The 20,710-nt window shown below is 34.6% G+C and overlaps 2 protein-coding genes across 2 annotated transcripts in view; one reads left to right on the top strand and one right to left on the bottom strand.

Moving 5' to 3' along the window:
• Positions 1-505: 505 nt before the first annotated feature.
• LOC131651615 (preprotein translocase subunit SECE1) overlaps positions 506-20,710 on the top strand; it is a 39,547-nt gene continuing 19,342 nt past the window's right edge. Inside the window, exons 1-2 of the mRNA XM_058921279.1 lie at positions 506-1,051; positions 1,195-20,710. The exon at positions 1,195-20,710 is cut by the window's right edge and continues 19,342 nt beyond it. Coding sequence (XP_058777262.1) covers positions 542-1,030 — 489 coding nt within the window. The 5' untranslated portion in view covers positions 506-541 and the 3' untranslated portion in view covers positions 1,031-1,051; positions 1,195-20,710. The remainder of the gene's footprint in view (positions 1,052-1,194) is intronic.
• Positions 1,990-4,505, bottom strand: LOC131651614 (pectate lyase-like). The gene is made up of 4 exons (XM_058921276.1): positions 4,170-4,505; positions 3,122-3,785; positions 2,749-2,991; positions 1,990-2,452 (listed from the first exon to the last, which is right to left on the bottom strand). Exons 1-4 carry the CDS (start codon positions 4,394-4,396, stop codon positions 2,228-2,230), a joined length of 1,359 nt encoding a protein of 452 aa, XP_058777259.1. The 5' UTR covers positions 4,397-4,505; the 3' UTR covers positions 1,990-2,227.

The raw sequence follows: 20,710 nt of genomic DNA, 5'->3' as shown, positions 1-20,710 counted from the left end.
CATGCAAGTCCACCATTTTTTCAGCGCACTGGAGGTTCAACCCACCATATTGAAAGACTGATTCTTTGCATCTGAGCTCTATTCCATCACTCCATCATTTATATCTAGTTTCACACTGGAACACACTTGAAAGTGTATTCGTAATTTAAATATATTTGAAAATATATTTGTAACTTAAATAGATTTAAATATTAATGTGACATCACATCATATGATTTTTTTTTGTTATTAATATTATTAAAAATCACAAGAATAATTTTAATGTATACTTATATTTTTAAAATAAAATAATATACATTTAATGTTACAAACTTATATAATATATACACATCACAAATAGAAAATTATTTTTTTAAAATAAAATAAATTAGAGTTTAATTTTATGCTTTACTATTTTTTTATTTTGAATTTTTTAACCCGACCAATGCTCGCATTTTGTGACAAAAAAAAAATGTTCACATTAATTAATTCAACAACTTTATAAGCGAATAAAAGAAGCGCCAGCGTTTTGTGTTATCCGAAAACTATTTGACAGTTAAAGATGGTGTTACCAGCGAAGACTAGTTTCGCACTCACATACTCCCCACATTTTCCATCATCTTCTTCTCTTCTCCCTCCACAAATCTTCAACTTCAAACTCAAACTCAAACCCTCACCTTCTCTCACTCTCACGCGCCGCCTAATACCACCCACAATCGCATGCGCCGTCGAGGAAAAAAACCAACCTAGCTCCATACCCGAACCCGATTCAGAATCCGAACCTGGATCTAATCAGTCCGAATTAGCATCGGAATTGAAGAAAGCGATGCAAGAGAGGAAGGAGAAGGAAGGTGACAATTTCTGGAACGGAGTGGTGAAAGAGATCGGTGAAATTGAGTGGCCGGAGTTTGGGAAGGTTTTGGGAACTACCGGTGTTGTTCTTAGTGTTATCTTTGGTTCTAGCGTGGTTTTGCTCACTGTTAATGCTGTTTTAGCTGAGCTTTCTGATAAGGTTTTTGCAGGCAAAGGGATTCAGGATTTCTTCAGCTGAATTGCTCCTCACTTTTTGACTGTAAATTTTTAATTTATTGAGAATTTTATGTATTTGTTGTCTTTTCTATAAATTATTGATTTTTTTTTCTTTCATTATCTCAATTGTTCTAAATTTCTTTTGGAGTTATATTATGAAAAATTTATATTGAGGTAAAGTTGCAGGCAAATGCGGCTGTAATTGAGATTGTGAAATCAGTAGAAAGGATAGAATTCAGGTTAGTTGCTACTATATTAGATATTTGGTTTTAGTTGGAAAATATAGATGTTTGAACTATCGTCAGTCCTTTCGCAATTGTTTTGCTCCGTGGTATGAATTCGGATAGACAATACCTATCTAAAAAGTATTCAGTACGTAAGAGGGTATACATAGTCGATACGATAATTAGGTTTGTGGTATGTTCAAATATATAATTAAAATAGTTTAACTATTTTGAAATTGGAAGAGTAGTTGAATTTATACACGTTAGTCCCACGTTAGAATAGAGCGAGAAATAACAGGATTGTCAAACATATGATATTTTCATGATTATTCCTGTATGTCAATTCTAAAGGTTGTAAAGCTATTTTCATAGCAGTTACTTTCAAAAGAAGCTCTTATTAGTTTCCTCATGTCAATAACATGGTCAATAATATGATTGAATAGCAGAAACAAGGCTTTTCTTTTGTGTTTAAAATGCTGTAGTTCCTATGCCTAATTGTTATCCAGTATGTAGGGGAGTGGCATAAAGTCTAGCATTCATTCTACTGTCTTAGTGACCCCCTTGCAAGCTCAAAATTATCTCTGTAAACAATTTAAAAATATCCATGCACATGGACAATGGATTACCTACATGTTAATTTTGTGAAACGTTTTCTATGCCAGATTATTTTTCATTTAATTTCCATTTAGAATACTTCTTCCTGCTTTTCGAAGAATTTCCATATATTGTTTTTTAAAGAATATATGCACTGTGGAGAGAAACAATTTTGTAATGATCTTTATTTATTTTCAAAAAATGTGTACATTCTAGAATGAGACAGTTTTGAAATGAATTGAATATATATTCCATGAATTTTTTTCCGTACATGTAAAACTGAGGAAAAACAGACAAGAAAAAGTTATTTCATGTTTCAAATGACACATCTTGCTTGTTCTCCTTTGCCAAAGCCATTTGTGCTTCAATGATGATTGATTTCAGGAAGGGGATTTTGAAGACTAACAAGGCTTCCCCACTATGCATTTTAGTCTGCCAGAATTACGAGTAAGCATTCCCACAAAAGTTCCAGGCCTAGCTTTGATCATGTCCTCTGTTGAGAATGGTCTGTTAGTTAGCTCAGGTCCAGCTTGTCTGAAAAATGCTCCGTTCATGTAGACATCGTTGATTGATCTCCACTGCCAGTTTTTCCACTCTTCTTCTGGTGAGTACTCCCTCTTTGTTATCTTTAACACCAAAGTAAAAAATAATGTCAGACTTGGTTTTCATTCTAGTTTCAAGAATTTCATTTTTATTTCGTTGTTTTGTTCAATCATGTCATTTGAAAATACAATCGAGGAGCAAAATAGTATTTTATAGGAAATTCTTTTAGATTGCTTTTAAAGTAAGGATGAAATTAGTAGCTATTACATGATATGTCAATATTAAAAGTCTAACAAATAAACGTGTTTACCAAGACATGACTATGACTTGTAAGGCATATATTTGTATGCTTAAGCATGGCTCATAAGTAGATGCATACCTCTTTAGCATGACCGTTGTTAGAGGCTATGAATCGGTTACCCTCACTTATAATGGTAGGATGTTTACTACCACCAATAGCATACATTTCCCAGTGAGTATAATCATTGTTAAGCACATGGATAAAACCATATCTACACCTTGGCATCCTTTGGATTAATCTCTTACCAAAGTGGTTGAATGCAAGTGTAATCTGCATTTTCTGATCACCGTCATATCCATCACTTGCACCAAACAACATAACCTACACCACATATACACAAATAAACAAAAAAAAAACCCATAATCAGGTAAAAATTTTCATTTCAAATCGAATAATAAAAAATCTTTATAAGAAAAAACTTATAAAAGAACACTACCAAATTACTAATTACCTCGTTGTGATCTGTGAAATGGCTATTGGAGATGGTAATAGCGGTGGATCCCATGATGACATCAATGAGTCCATCTCTACAGTTTCTCATAGAAACATGGTCAATCCAAACATTACTGGAGCCAAAAATTGAAATTCCATCACCATCACTCATAGTCCTTAGACCAAAGTGGTTCTCGGCATCTCTAACAAGTCCCCCAGTTCCAATCTGAATGTCAAAAACTTTGATCCCGTGGATGATCACATTATTGATGAATTGGATAGTAATACCAGCACCATTAGTAATGACAACATCAACTCCTCGTCCATCAATGGTCTTATCACTTGTCATTATGAGTTCCTGGCTGAGCCTAATTTTCATGCTACGGGCAAATATGATCCACAAAGGTCCATTTCTCGTAACTGCATACCTAAGGGTACCTGGATGTGGATAAACCATGTCATTATCTGAGGGGTCAGTTACCACATATATAGGGCCAGCTTTTCCACCAGTTGTCTTCCTTCCAAAACCTTGCACACAATCTGCAAGCTTCTTGCGGTTATTTGCCCAGTTAGGATCACACCTCCAACAACTGTCAATGGGGTTTGTAGCCATACATGGACCGCCATTGGCTAGTTTTTTTCCCATAAGATTCCTTCTTCCTTTATTGCCGTCATTTATCATTCTGTTGATCAAATCCATGAATATTAAAATATGACATATCACACTTATAATTAATTCATTGAGAAAAACAGAGAAACATGTAATATATAATAGTCATTGAATAGAACCATATTTAAGGGTTTGATTTGTTTGAGATAATGTTTCCTGTTTCCATTTTATTTTATTTTATTTTATATAAAATTGCAAAATTGTCTTCTTGCTTTCACTATGCTTCGTGGTTTCAAAGTTTATGCAAGTATATAAAGAAACCAAGGAGGCTATTTTGCAATTAGAACAAATTTTTTGAAATAAAAATGAAAAATAATTTCTGAAACAAAACATGGCTTAAAATTTCTTCCATGAAATAAAACATATTGGTAAATATGGTTATTGGCACAAGTCTCACTCTCTAACACTAGAAGTCATGTTTCCGGATACTGCATAAGGGTCAGGAGTATAAGCTTTGTCGTTTTTCTTTTGAGCACTTGCTGCTTTTGCCCGCCAATATGTATCATTAATCGATGGAAATACATTATCCCAATATCCGTCTTGCTCTTTGACACTAGCATGCACTAATGTCGGTATGATTACCACAAAAATAGTCAGAAGGAAGAGGTGGTATAATTTTGCCATAATGGTTCTCCGCTAAATGGGAAGAACCCTCTTCCTTCCTCAAAAAAAGGTAATCAAACCGTTTCAATTGAAGAACCCTCTTTCTTTCTTAAAAAAAAAAGGTAATCAAACAGTTTCAGTATTGACAGTTATTATTTATATACATATCATGACAGAAATAGATATATTTAGAAGCCAAATTAAGATGACTCTTTTTTTAAGAATAACAATTAATTTCTGTCGATGAGTATATTTAGTGATGAAAACTTGCAGGGTTACTAGCTTTCTATATATAGAATACACTATTAATTTCTTTGTCATAATAGCCATCTAGGAAAAAAAAAAAGGATATTGGTAATTTTCCCACCACCAAAATAGTAGTGAATCTTACTATACACATTCTACTCTCATTTTTATTGCTTGATCCTCCTTGACAAGTGGAAGACCATTCTCATATAAACCATTCAGTTTAATTTATCCCATACAGAGTAGAAACAACATGGAATTAGCAACCTAATTAGAGTTTATTTTATGAATATTTTTGCAATACCATTGCATAATAGGGTGGTGGATGATTAACCATATCATGAGAACAAACCAAATATTTTTTTTTTGGTTTTGATTTATAACCAAACCATTTATATAAAACCATATTACCATTGTCAAATGGTTTTAAAGTAGTTCATATCCTGTTTAAAACTATATTTTTTTTATAAACTAATTTTCATGCATTTATATATTTATAACTTGTATCAGTTTTAAGATGATTAGTTTAAATTTCTTGAGCAAGACACTCTTACATCTTGTCTTACATCTTCAGTTATTCAACATTATTTACCATCTAGAGTAGAATCAAGCCCAAAAAAGATGTTCTTATAGGAAGAAAAAAAGTATAAAATAGAAAAAAAATCAAAAGAATATTATATTGAATAATAAAAGTTCAATATATTTTTCAAAGGATTATTGAAAAATATGGAACCAAAAGTCATCTTACCGAATAACCAAAATCAATATTCTACGCAAAAAAAAAAAAAAAAAAACTTTGGTACTCATGAATTTTAGTTGGGTACCGGTACCTTTAGTGTAAATTGATTTAAATTTTATTTTTTAAAAAATAAAATAAAACAACAAGGTGATGTGGCATTGAATATTAATATTTGATTGGACAAAGGTATTGGTACCCAACTAAATTCAAGGATACCGGAGTGTTCATCAAAATAAAAACCAAAACAAAAGTTAAGATGATAAAAAGAGAGATATAAGGTATGCAATTCAGTTTTCTTTTTAAAAATGATTTTAGCATTATATATTTTTTGATTAAGTTTTTTTTAATAATTTATGAAAAAAAGCTTTAAATAAAAAATTGTTTTAAATTAATTTTTTTTAAGATGCTAGATATTTTAAATATTTCATCTTTTTACTATAATTTTTTTTAATATCATAATTTTAAAAAATTATTTAAATTTGAATTTATTATGAATAACTTTTTATAAAATTATTTTTGAAAAATATTTTTTTGAAAAATTATGTGATTTTTTATAATGTTTTAATTTTTAATAACATATATTTATATTACTGATGTTAAAATTAACTTTTTAATTTATAAAAATAAGTGTTTAATTCTTTATAAAAATATTTTTTTTGAAAATATAATTTTTTTTCTAAAGCAATGGTCTATAATTCAAAAGCACAGACGATAATAAAATTTTATTAAGGGGCATGAAATAGCAATATAAATATAAACTTATTAAAATATTAAATATTAAAAAGATAAGCAAAGTCAAAAATTCAAAATTAGAGAAACTCTACCCCACTCCTAAGGTCTCTTATCCACCATGCGCGTTGCTAAAAATGTCTTTCTACTTTCGTAGATGTATCTCTAGAATACTTTTTTGGGTTAAGTATATTTTTGGTCCCTATAAAATTATAAAAATTTGTTTTTAGTCCCTATTAAAAAATGACATGTTTTAGTCCCTACAAAATTATTATGCACGTAGTTTTAGTCCCTACTGTTGAACCGATATGTATTCTTGAATGATTATTTTACAGACATGTTTAGAACATTATAAAAAGTTTCTCGAAAAAAAAGAAACTCAAAATTTAATTTCTAAGTCAAGATTTGCATGAATTTTGTCATTATATTTTAAAATTAAAAAAATTCATATTTAATTATTTTTATTTTAAAAAATTCTATAATTCTGTAAAGAAACATTTTGTAGTACTTTAAACATGTCTGAAAAATATTATTGAAAAATTTAAAAATTTAAGAGTAATTAAACAATTTTCAAAATTTTAAAAAATAGCAGGGACTAAAACTGAATGCATAAAATTTTTGTAGGGACTAAAATATGTCATTTTATTTTAATAGGGACTAAAAATAAAATTTGAGATATTTACAGGGATCAAAAACATACTTAACCCTACTTTTTTTTATTCAAAGTTATATTGTTCAATAGGGTGCATCTACGGAAGCATTTTATGTTAATCTCAAGCCAGACTCTTCTCCTCCTTCATTCTGAACATTTTTAACCTTCAAACTCCAACTTCTCAACCTTAAAAATCAAATTTTCACCAAACTTAATTATTTTCTCTCGAGTTCGGCAGTAAACATCAACATCAATGATCAATCAATTCTGACTCGTTCAAAACTCAATTTAATCGGTAAGTTTTAGAGTTTTTGAGAGAATTTTTGAGTATTTTCCGTAATAGAGTTAGATTCAATTTTAGGTATAAAATCATTAGACAGTGTTAGAAACATAGTTTAGAGACAATGTATGTATTGTTTGTTGTGTCATGTAATATAGTGAACTGACTTTATTTGAAATATGCAGATAGCAAGAGTCGCCACCGACTTTTATTTTATCCAAATTAATCAGAAAGGCTAAAAGAACAGGAAAAACCTTTTTTAAAAGAAACTGAGTACGGGGGGTAATTTATGCAAAGGGAAGGTGTAAGACACCCTTTGCATTAATGGTTATCCATGGGCTCTTAATTGCTTTGCTCTTTGAAGAAAAAGTGTAGAAATAAAATAAGACTTTAGCTTGTAAATAAGCGTAGCTTTTTGAAAGTATTTTTGAGAAAAGGGTAGAAAAAGATTTTAGCCAGAGCAAGGCAATTAGGAGCAATTACCTTAATATGTGTAGAAAAGATCTTTTAGCCTTTCAGGGCTATCCCTGCCATAGGAGGGCAAGGAAGTCCTTTGATTTGGAGGTTGAAGGGTCGTCGCATTATCGTTCGCCATAAGACTGTCTCATGCCATAGAGAGGCAGGTAGTCTAAGGGAAGGATTATAATAGCCTTTCGCTTAGGCAACCAGAGGATACCTCAACCCTTCGTAGGCAACTCCCGAGGGACGAGATCATAATTAATGTATCATAGGCAGCATCATTAGGGACTTATGATCTTTGCATTAGTCGATGCAACATGGCTGAGGTATCCTCGTATTCGAGGGACAAGGCTATTCTGTAAAAAACACAAGGCAACAAGGCAACAGGCAACGAGAGAGGTTACCAAAAAAGAGTGTGTGGGTGCAACAATCATGTGATTAATTCAAAAATTTTATCTTATAATTAGTGATGCTAATTCAGTTCAAGGCTTGCACTCCCTAGGATTACTAACCACGCAATAATATGGGGAAGGGGAAAAAGAAACCAGCGGATCAATAGTGCAATAGGTTTGACATAAATAATAATCAAAACAAAAAAAAACAAAGGAGGTTAGATTTTAGGGTTACTGACTATTGAGCTTTGACGGCTAGCAAACCCTGAAAATTGGAAAAGGGAGAAATAAATAGAAAGTAGTGAGTGCATTATCAATTCAAATGACAATTAGGGCTAAACCTAATTTGATAAAAGAGGGCAAAATAAATACTTAAACATAAAATAAGACTTAGCTTTTGATTTGATCTGATATGGTTCGTAGTCGGAGGTAGCCTCGAGGTTAACCCTGAAAAATGGGCAAAAATAGGCAAAATACGTGAGTGCAAAAGAGTCCATTGACTTTCGAGGTTTTAGCCCTAATAACAATTTTATAATGCAAATAAATATTTAAATGGTAAAAATAAAAGGGATAAAGTCGGGACTTAGCTTCGTAAGAGGCGTGGCACGTTGTCGGAAGATGTTTAATAATAATCCTGAAAAGAAAAGCACAAAGAAATATTTTTTAGTGTATGGCAAATTCTTGTAAATATTAAATCGAGTGCAAATTGACTAAAAATCGAATTTAATTAATTATTGGTTTTTCAACCTAATTAATTAAATCGAAGGAAAACAAATTTCGATTAAATATAAATTACTTATGATTTTATGAAATTATATGAATTTAAGAAACCAATTAAAAAAAAATTAAATAAACAAAATAAAAGTTATATTATAAATAAAAATAAAAGTTTTATTATATATATATATATATATATATATATATATATATATATATATATATATAAATAAATAAAATCCGGTTTATATAAAATAAAAAATTTAAAAAAACTTAACTTGGGATCTGGTGTGGTAAGCTGATGAGAGACCACAATGTGCCTGCGCGTTCTGTGCTCTTTGATCCACGTTTAGGAGAGATCTCGTGGCTGGATCGTGAGGGTGTATGATGAACTCTTGTAGACCACGCACACTGGATCTACAAATAAGCCTTAATGCAGAAAATAAGCAAATTAATTGCATGGGGCCGGAATCGATCCATCCCCCCATGCTTGAGAATCTAAGACGCGCTCCACTAAGGCACTTCCCATTCGCTGTCAAACAAACAACCAACAAAGGATATGAATGATAAAATTAGCATTTAAATTGAATTTTGCGCGCCCAACATTCATCTTCTTCGCTGGGATTCTAAAAGAAAAGGCAACACTTTTGCCTACTCCTCCCTTGCGTTGCTATAGCCCTGGTCATTTAAAAATCATGAAATACGCAACATAAATTTGTTATAATACCATAAAACAACTGGAAATTACCCTACGAACACGAATGTACTCTTAATTTCGTCCAATTTTCCTTGTATTCGGAGTCCCCAATTCAAAGCTCAAGAGCCCTAAATATGGTGAAACCTTGTACCTGCACTCAAACTTCAATTAACCCATTCCTAAAGCTTCGCAACGTCATTATTAACACATACATACAATCAATTTATGCCAATTATGCAAGAATTTTTGAAATCGATGTAGAAGAAAATTCAACCAAACCGTGCATACTATATCGTGATTCTGAGCGTATTGTTTAATGACGACGATATGGTTGAAGGATAGAAAAACACTTAGAAAGGGGGGGTTTGAATAAGTGTGTCTTTAAAACTTGACAGATAAAAATAAATTGCACAGTTATTTTTATCCTGGTTCGTTGTTAACTAAACTACTCCAGTCCACCCCCGCAGAGATGATTTACCTCAACTGAGGATTTAATCCACTAATCGCACGGATTACAATGGTTTTCCACTTAGTCAGCAACTAAGTCTTCCAGAGTCTTCTGATCACACACTGATCACTCCAGGAACAACTGCTTAGACACACTCTAAGACTTTTCTAGAGTATACAGATCCACACGATCACTCTAGTTACAATCTGCTTAGATCACTTCTAAGACTTCCTAGAGTATTCTGATCCACACGATCACTCTAGTTCCTTACAACTTAATGTAATCAATTCTAAGAGTTACAAATGCTTCTTAAAAGCTATAATCACAAACTGTGATATTTCTCTTAATCGTTTAAGCTTAATCTCACTAAAATATTACAAAAGCAATGTAGTGAGCTTTGATGAAGATGAAGATTCTGAGCTTTGATTTGAACAGCGTTTCAGCAAGTTAATATGAGTTGTTTTGGAGTAGAATCGTTAACCTTGCTTCTCATCAGAACTTCATATTTATAGGCGTTGGAGAAGATGACCGTTGAACGCATTTAATGCTTTGCGTGTTCCGTACAGCATCGCATTTAATGTTTATACGCTTTTGTCAACTACCTCGAGCCTTGTTCACGCTGTGTCTACTGACGTAGCCTTTAGTAGCTTTTAACGTTCCTTTTGTCAGTCAGCGTAGCTTGCCACTTGTACTTTCTTCTGATTCTGATGTTTGTGAATACAACGTTTGAATATCATCAGAGTCAAACAGCTTGGTGCACAGCATCTTCTGATCTTCTGACCTTGAAGTGCTTCTGAGCGTGATACCATCAGAACTTCAGTGCTTCTGATCTCTTGTTCTTCTGATGCTTCCATAGACCCATGTTCTGATTCTGCTTCGACCATCTTCTGATGTCTTGCCAGACCATGTTCTGATGTTGCATGCTGAACCCTTGAGACAAAGCTTCTGAGCGCTGAATTATGCGTACTCTTTATATATTTCCTGAAAAGGAAATTGCATTGGATTAGAGTACCATATTATCTTAAGCAAAATTCATATTATTGTTATCATCAAAACTAAGATAATTGATCAGAACAAATCTTGTTCTAACAATCTCCCCCTTTTTGATGATGACAAAAACATATATAAATGATATGAATTTGCGATCAGAAAGAACAGACGGCAAAAGACAAATTACACAGCTATAGCATAAGCATATGAATAGGTCTCCCCCTGAGATTAACAATCTCCCCCTGAGATAAATAATCTCCCCCTGAAATAAATACTCGAAGAACTTTAATAAAAGACTTCCCTGATTATTTCGGTAGAGACGATCATATAAGCTTTTGTCTTCAGAGAATTCATAGCTTCTGACTTCTGCTTCCATTGGACAGCTTCAGAACTAGAATTTCTTTAGATCCCTAGAACACTCACAGCTTCTGATTCCTGCTTCCATCTAGGACAGCTTCAGAACTTGAATTTCTTTGATCTTCTGAACATTCACAGCTTCTGACTTCTGCTTCCATCTAGGACAGCTTCAGAACTTGAATTTCTTTGATCTTCTGAACATTCACAGCTTCTGATTTCTGCTTCCATTTAGGACAGCTTCAGAACTTGAGTTTTCTGGATCTTTGGAACATTCACAGCTTCTGATTTCTGCTTCCCTCGGATAGCTTCAGAGCTTTGAATTTCTACCAACATCACTTCATGCTAGATTTGTATCAGAACATTGTTGAATGTACCAGAGCATCATCAGAGCATCTCTACATCCTGAAATGTTACAGAACAAAAAACTAAACGACAAAAGTCAGCATGAACGAGTCAGAACATAAAATGTATATTAGAACACATTATATGTATCAGAGCCATATAGGCTAAAATAATGTATTAGAGCAAATAGAATTTTGTTAGATCAACTAAACAAATATGGATCAAATTCTATTATCCTTGCTTCTGATTCCTGAAGCTTGATAGCACTCAGCTTGCTTCAGTCTCCATGAGTTTATTCTTTTTACAGAATAACACTTCTTATGGTTTTGCTTCTTGTGTTTGCTTTGAAGATTCTACTTCACTTCATTATACCTGCAAAACACTTAAACAATATAGAACTAGCAAGTTCTTGTTAGTAAATGTGTGGGAGCTTTACCCAGCAACTGATAGATTAATCAAATCATTTATCATTTATCTTCTCCCCCTTTTTGTCATAACATCAAAAAGAATATATCAAAAGATTCAGATGTAAAACGACAAATAAAAACACTGGAATGTAAAAACAAAGAAACTTTTCATTGATAATGAAAGATATTACAAAAAGTTCTTATGTTTAACAAGCAGATGCAACAAGGAAAGAAAACTCCTAAGACCAAAAAACCCAAGACCCTAGCTAAGACAGAATCTGCGCCAGCATGCCATGAAGAAGTGAAGCGCATCATTGACTGCTTCTTGGGCTTCCAGGCGAGGGGTCAGGGAGACTTGGTTCTGATGCAGATCTTCCACAATCTTTATCAGAGACCACATTCTCAGCAGGTGAGGATGAGGAGACTTCTTTGGAATGGGATGAGGGAGAGGAAAGGTTAGATGAGGAGGAAGTTGAGTCTAGAAGGAAACAAGATGAGGAAGAAGATGGAGATGATGGAGGGCTTTCACCAGGAGGTTGAAACACTCGTCTAGAATAGTTTCCAGATATCATTGCTTCGAATGAATTCACCTTGAGAGGGTCATAGGTGATCTTTATCTTTTTGGGTTTGGAAGGAGATGTTTCAACAGCTTTTCTCTTTTTGTGTTGATCATTTTCATGGTTTCCTGGGTTTGATGAAGGGTTCATGATGAATTTTCAGATAATGAACAGCTAGGGTTTATGATAAATGCAAAAAGATAGAGAAGGAAAACAAGGACAGAGTGTAGAAAATATGGGATGAAAGGAGAAGCGTTTGAAGAGTATTTAAAGGAAAATAAAATGAAACAAATGATGGATAGCATTTAATGTTACGTGACGGAGGAGAGATAATAATGACAAAAGACGTGACTAGCACAATTACCTATGGTCGGCGTCCCTTCAACTGCACGCGCGCTTATCCATGAATAGTAACGACAGGTTTACCATCCCGAGACAAAACGTTACAGCTGTTTTGCTTTAAAAGAGGTTCTGAATCAACTTAGACAATGAAACGTTAGTAATAACCGAATCATAATTTCTAAAAGATTTCAATCAGAACTTCTGATTTAAAAAGAAATCCACATTCATTTCAGAAGATACTCATACATGAGAACTTCTCATCTTCTCATTCTGGGCATAAATCCATACTGATGTTCTTCAGAATGAACTTAAACCTATCTTCAGCCAGGGGTTTTGTAAAGATATCAGCCCATTGATGGTCTGTATCTACAAAGTTTAAAGATATAACACCCTTCTGAACATAGTCCCTTATGAAATGATGTTTAATCTCAATATGTTTAGCTTTTGAATGAAGAATAGGATTCTTAGATAAACATATAGCAGAAGTATTATCACAGAATATAGGAATGTTACTCTCAAATATCTGATAATCTTCTAGCTGACTCTTCATCCAGAGCATCTGTGTACTGCAACCAGCAGCAGCGACATATTCTGCTTCTGTTGTTGATAGAGCTATAGTTGCTTGCTTCTTGCTATACCAAGAGATCAAATGACTTCCAAGAAATTGGCAACTTCCTGAAGTACTCTTTCTTTCAATTCTGTCTCCAGCATAGTCAGCATCACAGAATCCTACTAAGTTGTATTCTTTAGATTTTCTGTAAACTAAGCCAACATTAGTAGTACCTTTCAGATACCTTAGAATTCTCTTAACAGCAGTTAAATGAGATTCTCTAGGATCTGATTGGAATCTAGCACACAAACAAACACTGAACAGAATGTCAGGTCTAGAAGCAGTCAAATATAGAAGAGATCCAATCATACCTCTGTATAACTTCTGATCTACCTTCTTACTTACCTCATCCTTACCTAGGATGCACGTTGGATGCATAGGAGTTTTGGCTTCTTTGCAGTCTAGAAGATTAAACTTCTTCAGAAGTTCCTTCACATACTTGGTTTGGTGAACATACGTTCCTTCTGATGTTTGATTTATTTGTATTCCAAGGAAATACTTGAGTTCTCCCATCATGCTCATTTCAAACTCAGCCTGCATAGACTCAGCAAACTCCTTTCCAAGTGTAGCATTAGATGTTCCAAAAATAATATCATCTACATATATTTGACAAATTAAAATATCCTTTTTAAAGGTTTTACAAAAGAGAGTAGTATCCACTTTTCCTCTAGTGAAACCATTATCCAGAAGGAAAGAACTTAAGCGTTCATACCAAGCTCTAGGAGCCTGTTTCAATCCATACAATGATTTCTTTAGTTTAAAAACATGATTCGGAGACATAGAGTCTTCAAAACCAGGAGGTTGATGGACATAAACTTCTTCATCTATATAACCATTTAAGAAGGCACTCTTAACATCCATCTGATAGAGAGTAATGTTATGTTGAGTGGCAAATGAAATTAATAGACGAATAGATTCTAACCTGGCCACTGGTGCAAAGGTTTCTGTATAGTCAATCCCTTCTTGCTGACTATAACCCTGAGCCACCAGTCTGGCTTTGTTTCTTACCACTTCACCCTTCTCACTGAGCTTGTTTCTGAAGACCCACTTAGTACCGATTATATTGAATCCATCTGGTCTAGGAACAAGATCCCAAACATCATTCCTTGTAAACTGATTCAGTTCTTCTTGCATAGCAATTATCCAGTCTGGATCTTCTAGAGCATGATCAACAGAAGTTGGCTCGATCAAAGATACAAGACCTAATTGACAGTCTGCATTGTTCTTAAGGAATGCTCTTGTTCTGATAGGATCATCCTTCTTTCCAAGAATGACATCTTCTGAATGATCAGAGATGAGTCTGGATGATCTTCTGACAGGTGGTTCCTCAGAAATGCTTAGATTCTCCAGAGAAGCTGATACTTGATCTTCCGATTCTTTGCTTCTGAGAAGCTCTGCTTCTGATGCGTTGCTTCTTGGCTCAACAACTTCTGATATGTCAATATCACAATCTGCAAAATTATCAACCTGCTTTGGTTTTTCAGAACCAAGCTTATCATCAAACCTGATATTGATTGATTCTTCTACAATCAATGTTTCAGTATTGTATACTCTGTAGCCTTTTGAGCGTTCAGAATATCCAAGAAGAAAACATTTTTGTGCTTTGGAATCAAACTTGCCAAGATGATCTTTAGTGTTCAGAATAAAGCATACACATCCAAAAGGATGGAAATAAGAGATGTTAGGCTTTCTATTCTTCCACAATTCATAAGGAGTCTTATTTAGAATAGGTCTGATAGAGATTCTATTCTGAATATAACATGCAGTGTTTATTGCTTCTGCCCAGAAATGCTTAGCCATATTGGTTTCATTGATCATGTTTCTGGCCATTTCTTGCAGAGTCCTATTCTTTCGTTCTACAACTCCATTTTGCTGTGGAGTTCTAGGACAAGAGAAATCATGGGCAATACCATTTTCTTTGAAGAATTCTTCAAAGAATCTGTTCTCAAATTCACCACCATGATCACTTCTCACCTTTATGATTTTACACTCTTTTTCAGATTGAATCTGAATGCAGAAATCAAAGAACACTGAATGAGACTCATCCTTGTGTTTCAAGAATTTTACCCATGTCCAGCGGCTATAATCATCTACGATGACTAATCCATATTTCTTCCCTCTGACAGATGCTGTTTTGACTGGGCCAAACAGATCAATGTGCAAGAGTTCTAATGGCCTTGAGGTAGAAACAACATTCTTGGACTTGAATGCAGGTTTGGAGAACTTGCCCTTCTGACATGCTTCACAGAGAGCATCTGATTTGAATTTCAGATTAGGGAGTCCTCTGACAAGATTCAGTTTGTTAATCTGAGAAATCTTTCTCAAACTAGCATGACCTAATCTTCTGTGCCAGACCCACTGCTCTTCAGAAACAGACATAAGACAAGTCACCTTCTGACTCATAAGATCTTGCAGATCTGTCTTATAAATGTTGTTCTTCCTCTTGCCTGTAAATAGGATTGAGCCATCCTTCTGATTTACAGCTTTGCAAGACTCTTGATTAAAGATTATATCATAACCATTGTCACTCAATTGACTGATAGATAAGAGGTTATGTGTTAATCCTTCTACAAGAAGTACATTAGAAATGGAAGGAGAGTTACCGGACTTTATAGTTCCAGAGCCAATTATCTTGCCCTTCTGATTTCCTCCAAACTTGACTTCTCCTCCAGACTTAAGCACCAGGTCTTGGAACATAGACCTTCTTCCTGTCATGTGTCGTGAGCATCCAGAGTCCAGGTACCATGACATGTTGTGCTTTGTCCTTTTTGCAGTCAAGGATATCTGCAATAGGAATAATCTTATCCTTAGGTACCCACATCTTTTTGGGTCCTTTCTTGTTAGATTTTCTCAAGTTCTGATTGAACTTGGGTTTAACATTGTAAGCAATAGGAGGAACAGCATGATAATTCTTAATGTGAGTTTCATGATATTTCCTAGGTTGTGTCACATGCTTCTTAGTGTGTGTTATGTGAAAACTTTGAGCATGTGAAGTGTGCCTAATATCATGGGAGTGGCCATACTTGAACTGATCATACAATGGCTTGTATGTGAATTTCATTTCATCAACAGGTTCAAGTTTGTATGGGGTTTCACCCTCAAAACCAATGCCAACTCTTTTGTTTCCAGACACAGCATATATCATAGAAGCTAGCTGACTTCTGCCAATACTTCTAGATAAGAACTTCCTGAAACTTAAATCATATTCTTTCAGAATATGGTTTAGACTGGGAGTGGATTTTTCTGAATCAGAAGGAGATCCAACATTATTGGATAATTTTAAAAGTTTTTCTTTTAATTCAGAATTCTCCAACTCAAGCTTCTTTGTTTCAGATTCAAATAGCTTTTTCAGCTTTTTTTATTTGAGACTGATTTGAGACTTGAGTTCCAGAAGTTCAGTTAGACCGGAAACTAACTCATCTCTAGTAAGTTCAGAAAATACCTCTTCAGAATCTGATTCTGATGTAGATTCTGATCCGTCATCTTCTGACGCCATCAGCGCACAGTTGGCCTGCTCATCTTCAGAGTCTGAATCATCTTCTGACTCATCCCAGGTTGCCATAAGACTTTTCTTCTTATGAAACTTCTTCTTGGGATTCTCCTTCTGAAGATTTGGACATTCATTCTTGAAGTGTCCAGGCTCATTGCATTCATAGCACATGACCTTCTTCTTGTCAAATCTCCTGTCATCAGAAGATTCTCCACGTTCAAATTTCTTTGAACTTCTGAAGCCTCTGAACTTCCTTTTCTTGGTCTTCCAGAGTTGATTTAGCCTTCTGGAGATCAAGGACAGTTCATCTTCTTCTTCAGATTCTGATTCTTCAGGATCTTCTTCTCTAGCCTGAAAAGCGTTAGTGCATTTCTTGATATTTGATTTTAATGCAATAGACTTACCTTTCTTTTGAGGCTCATTTGCGTCCAGCTCTATTTCATGACTTCTCAAGGCACTGATAAGCTCTTCCAGAGAAACTTCATTCAGATTCTTTGCAATCTTGAATGCAGTCACCATAGGACCCCATCTTCTGGGTAAGCTTCTGATAATCTTCTTTACGTGATCAGCCTTGGTGTATCCCTTGTCAAGAACTCTCAATCCAGCAGTAAGAGTTTGAAATCTTGAAAACATCTTTTCAATGTCTTCATCATCCTCCATCTTGAAGGCTTCATACTTCTGGATTAAAGCTAGAGCTTTAGTCTCCTTGACTTGAGCATTTCCTTCATGAGTCATTTTCAAGGACTCATATATGTCATAGGCCGTTTCCCTGTTAGATATCTTCTCATACTCAGCATGAGAGATAGCATTCAGCAAAACAGTTCTGCATTTATGATGATTCCTGAAGAGCTTCTTCTGATCATCATTCATTTCTTGCCTTGTCAGCTTTACGCCTCTGGCATTTACTGGATGTTTGTAACCATCCATCAGAAGATCCCATAGATCACCATCTAGACCAAGAAAGTAACTTTCCAGTTTATCTTTCCAGTATTCAAAGTTTTCACCATCAAATACCGGCGGTCTAGTATAACCATTGTTACCGTTGTATTGCTCAGCAGAGCCAGATGTAGATGCAGGTGTAGGTGTAGACTTTTCACTTTCATCAACCATCTTTTACTGAAGCGTTTTTCTCTTCCTGAATCTTTTCTAAACACGGTTAAGTGCTTGCACCTTAGAACCGGCGCTCTGATACCAATTGAAGGATAGAAAAACACTTAGAAAGGGGGGGTTTGAATAAGTGTGTCTTTAAAACTTGACAGATAAAAATAAATTGCACAGTTATTTTTATCCTGGTTCGTTGTTAACTAAACTACTCCAGTCCACCCCCGCAGAGATGATTTACCTCAACTGAGGATTTAATCCACTAATCGCACGGATTACAATGGTTTTCCACTTAGTCAGCAACTAAGTCTTCCAGAGTCTTCTGATCACACACTGATCACTCCAGGAACAACTGCTTAGACACACTCTAAGACTTTTCTAGAGTATACAGATCCACACGATCACTCTAGTTACAATCTGCTTAGATCACTTCTAAGACTTCCTAGAGTATTCTGATCCACACGATCACTCTAGTTCCTTACAACTTAATGTAATCAATTCTAAGAGTTACAAATGCTTCTTAAAAGCTATAATCACAAACTGTGATATTTCTCTTAATCGTTTAAGCTTAATCTCACTAAAATATTACAAAAGCAATGTAGTGAGCTTTGATGAAGATGAAGATTCTGAGCTTTGATTTGAACAGCGTTTCAGCAAGTTAATATGAGTTGTTTTGGAGTAGAATCGTTAACCTTGCTTCTCATCAGAACTTCATATTTATAGGCGTTGGAGAAGATGACCGTTGAACGCATTTAATGCTTTGCGTGTTCCGTACAGCATTGCATTTAATGTTTATACGCTTTTGTCAACTACCTCGAGCCTTGTTCACGCTGTGTCTACTGACGTAGCCTTTAGTAGCTTTTAACGTTCCTTTTGTCAGTCAGCGTAGCTTGCCACTTGTACTTTCTTCTGATTCTGATGTTTGTGAATACAACGTTTGAATATCATCAGAGTCAAACAGCTTGGTGCACAGCATCTTCTGATCTTCTGACCTTGAAGTGCTTCTGAGCGTGATACCATCAGAACTTCAGTGCTTCTGATCTCTTGTTCTTCTGATGCTTCCATAGACCCATGTTCTGATTCTGCTTCGACCATCTTCTGATGTCTTGCCAGACCATGTTCTGATGTTGCATGCTGAACCCTTGAGACAAAGCTTCTGAGCGCTGAATTATGCGTACTCTTTATATATTTCCTGAAAAGGAAATTGCATTGGATTAGAGTACCATATTATCTTAAGCAAAATTCATATTATTGTTATCATCAAAACTAAGATAATTGATCAGAACAAATCTTGTTCTAACAATGGTTAGCTTCAGGAGCGTTCCAGGAATGTGTGTGAGTCTTTAGAATGTCTTGAATCTCCCTCCAATCCTCAAACCGAGTCTCAAATTTTCTTGAGTTTCTTGAGCTTTTTCAGTGTTCTTTTGCTTCCAATCCTTATCAAAATCTCGTCCCCATGCTTTTGATCACTGGTATATATATAATAGACCAATTAGGGCACCTAAACTTGATTGAATCCATGTGAATCAAAGATTTGGATTTTGATTGAAACATGATTTTTAAACTTTCTAATTTTGCCAAATTTCAATCTTTTTTCCCCAATCACGCTTAGCACGAATTTGTTATGAAATAATGCATATCTTGGTGATTGATTATGGTTGAAAAATAAATCAAATCAAATCTTCTCTATTTTCCTTCCAAATATTTGATTAAATTGACTTTTTAATGAATAAAAATTCATATAAAATCAAATAATCAACAATAATTCGTGGCCATTAGATATGGAGTCTTAGGTGAAGGATAGAAAAACACTTAGAAAGGGGGGGTTTGAATAAGTGTGACTTTAAAAACTTGACAGATAAAAATAAATTGCACAGTTATTTTTATCCTGGTTCGTTGTTAACTAAACTACTCCAGTCCACCCCCGCAGAGATGATTTACCTCAACTGAGGATTTAATCCACTAATCGCACGGATTACAATGGTTTTCCACTTAGTCAGCAACTAAGTCTTCCAGAGTCTTCTGATCACACACTGATCACTCCAGGAACAACTGCTTAGATACCCTCTAAGACTTTTCTAGAGTATACAGATCCACACGATCACTCTAGTTACAACCTGCTTAGATAACCTCTAAGACTTCCTAGAGTATTCTGATCCACACGATCACTCTAGTTACTTACAACTTAATGTAATCAATTCTAAGAGTATTACAAATGCTTCTTAAAAAGCTATAATCACAAACTGTGATATTTCTCTTAATGTTTAAGCTTAATCTCACTAATATATTACAACAGCAATGTAGTGAGCTTTGATGAAGATGAAGATTCTGAGCTTTGAGTAGAACAGAGATTCAGCAAGTTAATAGGCGTTGTTTTTGTTCAAAATCGTTAAGAATTAGTAACCTTGCTTCTCATCAGAACTTCATATTTATAGGCGTTGGAGAAGATGACCGTTGAACGCATTTAATGCTTTGCGTGTTCCGTACAGCATCGCATTTAATGTTATACGCTTTTGTCAACTACCTCGAGCCTTGTTCACGCTGTGTCTACTGACGTAGCCTTTAGTAGCTTTTAACGTTCCTTTTGTCAGTCAGCGTAGCTTGCCACTTGTACTTCCTTCTGATCTGATGTTTGTGAATACAACGTTTGAATATCATCAGAGTCAAACAGCTTGGTGCAAAGCATCTTCTGATCTTCTGACCTTGAAGTGCTTCTGAGCGTGATACCATCAGAACTTCAGTGCTTCTGTTCTCTTGTTCTTCTGATGCTTCCATAGACC

The sequence above is a fragment of the Vicia villosa genome, linkage group LG2, assembly GCF_029867415.1.
Source record: "Vicia villosa cultivar HV-30 ecotype Madison, WI linkage group LG2, Vvil1.0, whole genome shotgun sequence".
NCBI lineage: Eukaryota > Viridiplantae > Streptophyta > Magnoliopsida > Fabales > Fabaceae > Vicia > Vicia villosa.
This window is presented reverse-complemented; position numbering and strand designations above follow the sequence as displayed.

What these genes read in the sequence shown, in the direction of transcription:
- LOC131651614 (XM_058921276.1), bottom strand. Translation starts at nt 4,396, where the DNA reads ATGGCAAAATTATACCACCTCTTCCTTCTGACTATTTTTGTGGTAATC. An exon ending in ATGACTTCTAGTGTTAGAGA is followed by an intron (nt 3,786 to 4,169) that starts GTGAGACTTGTG and finishes TTTGATCAACAG; the next exon opens with AATGATAAATGACGGCAATA. An exon ending in ATTTCACAGATCACAACGAG is followed by an intron (nt 2,992 to 3,121) that starts GTAATTAGTAAT and finishes TATGTGGTGTAG; the next exon opens with GTTATGTTGTTTGGTGCAAG.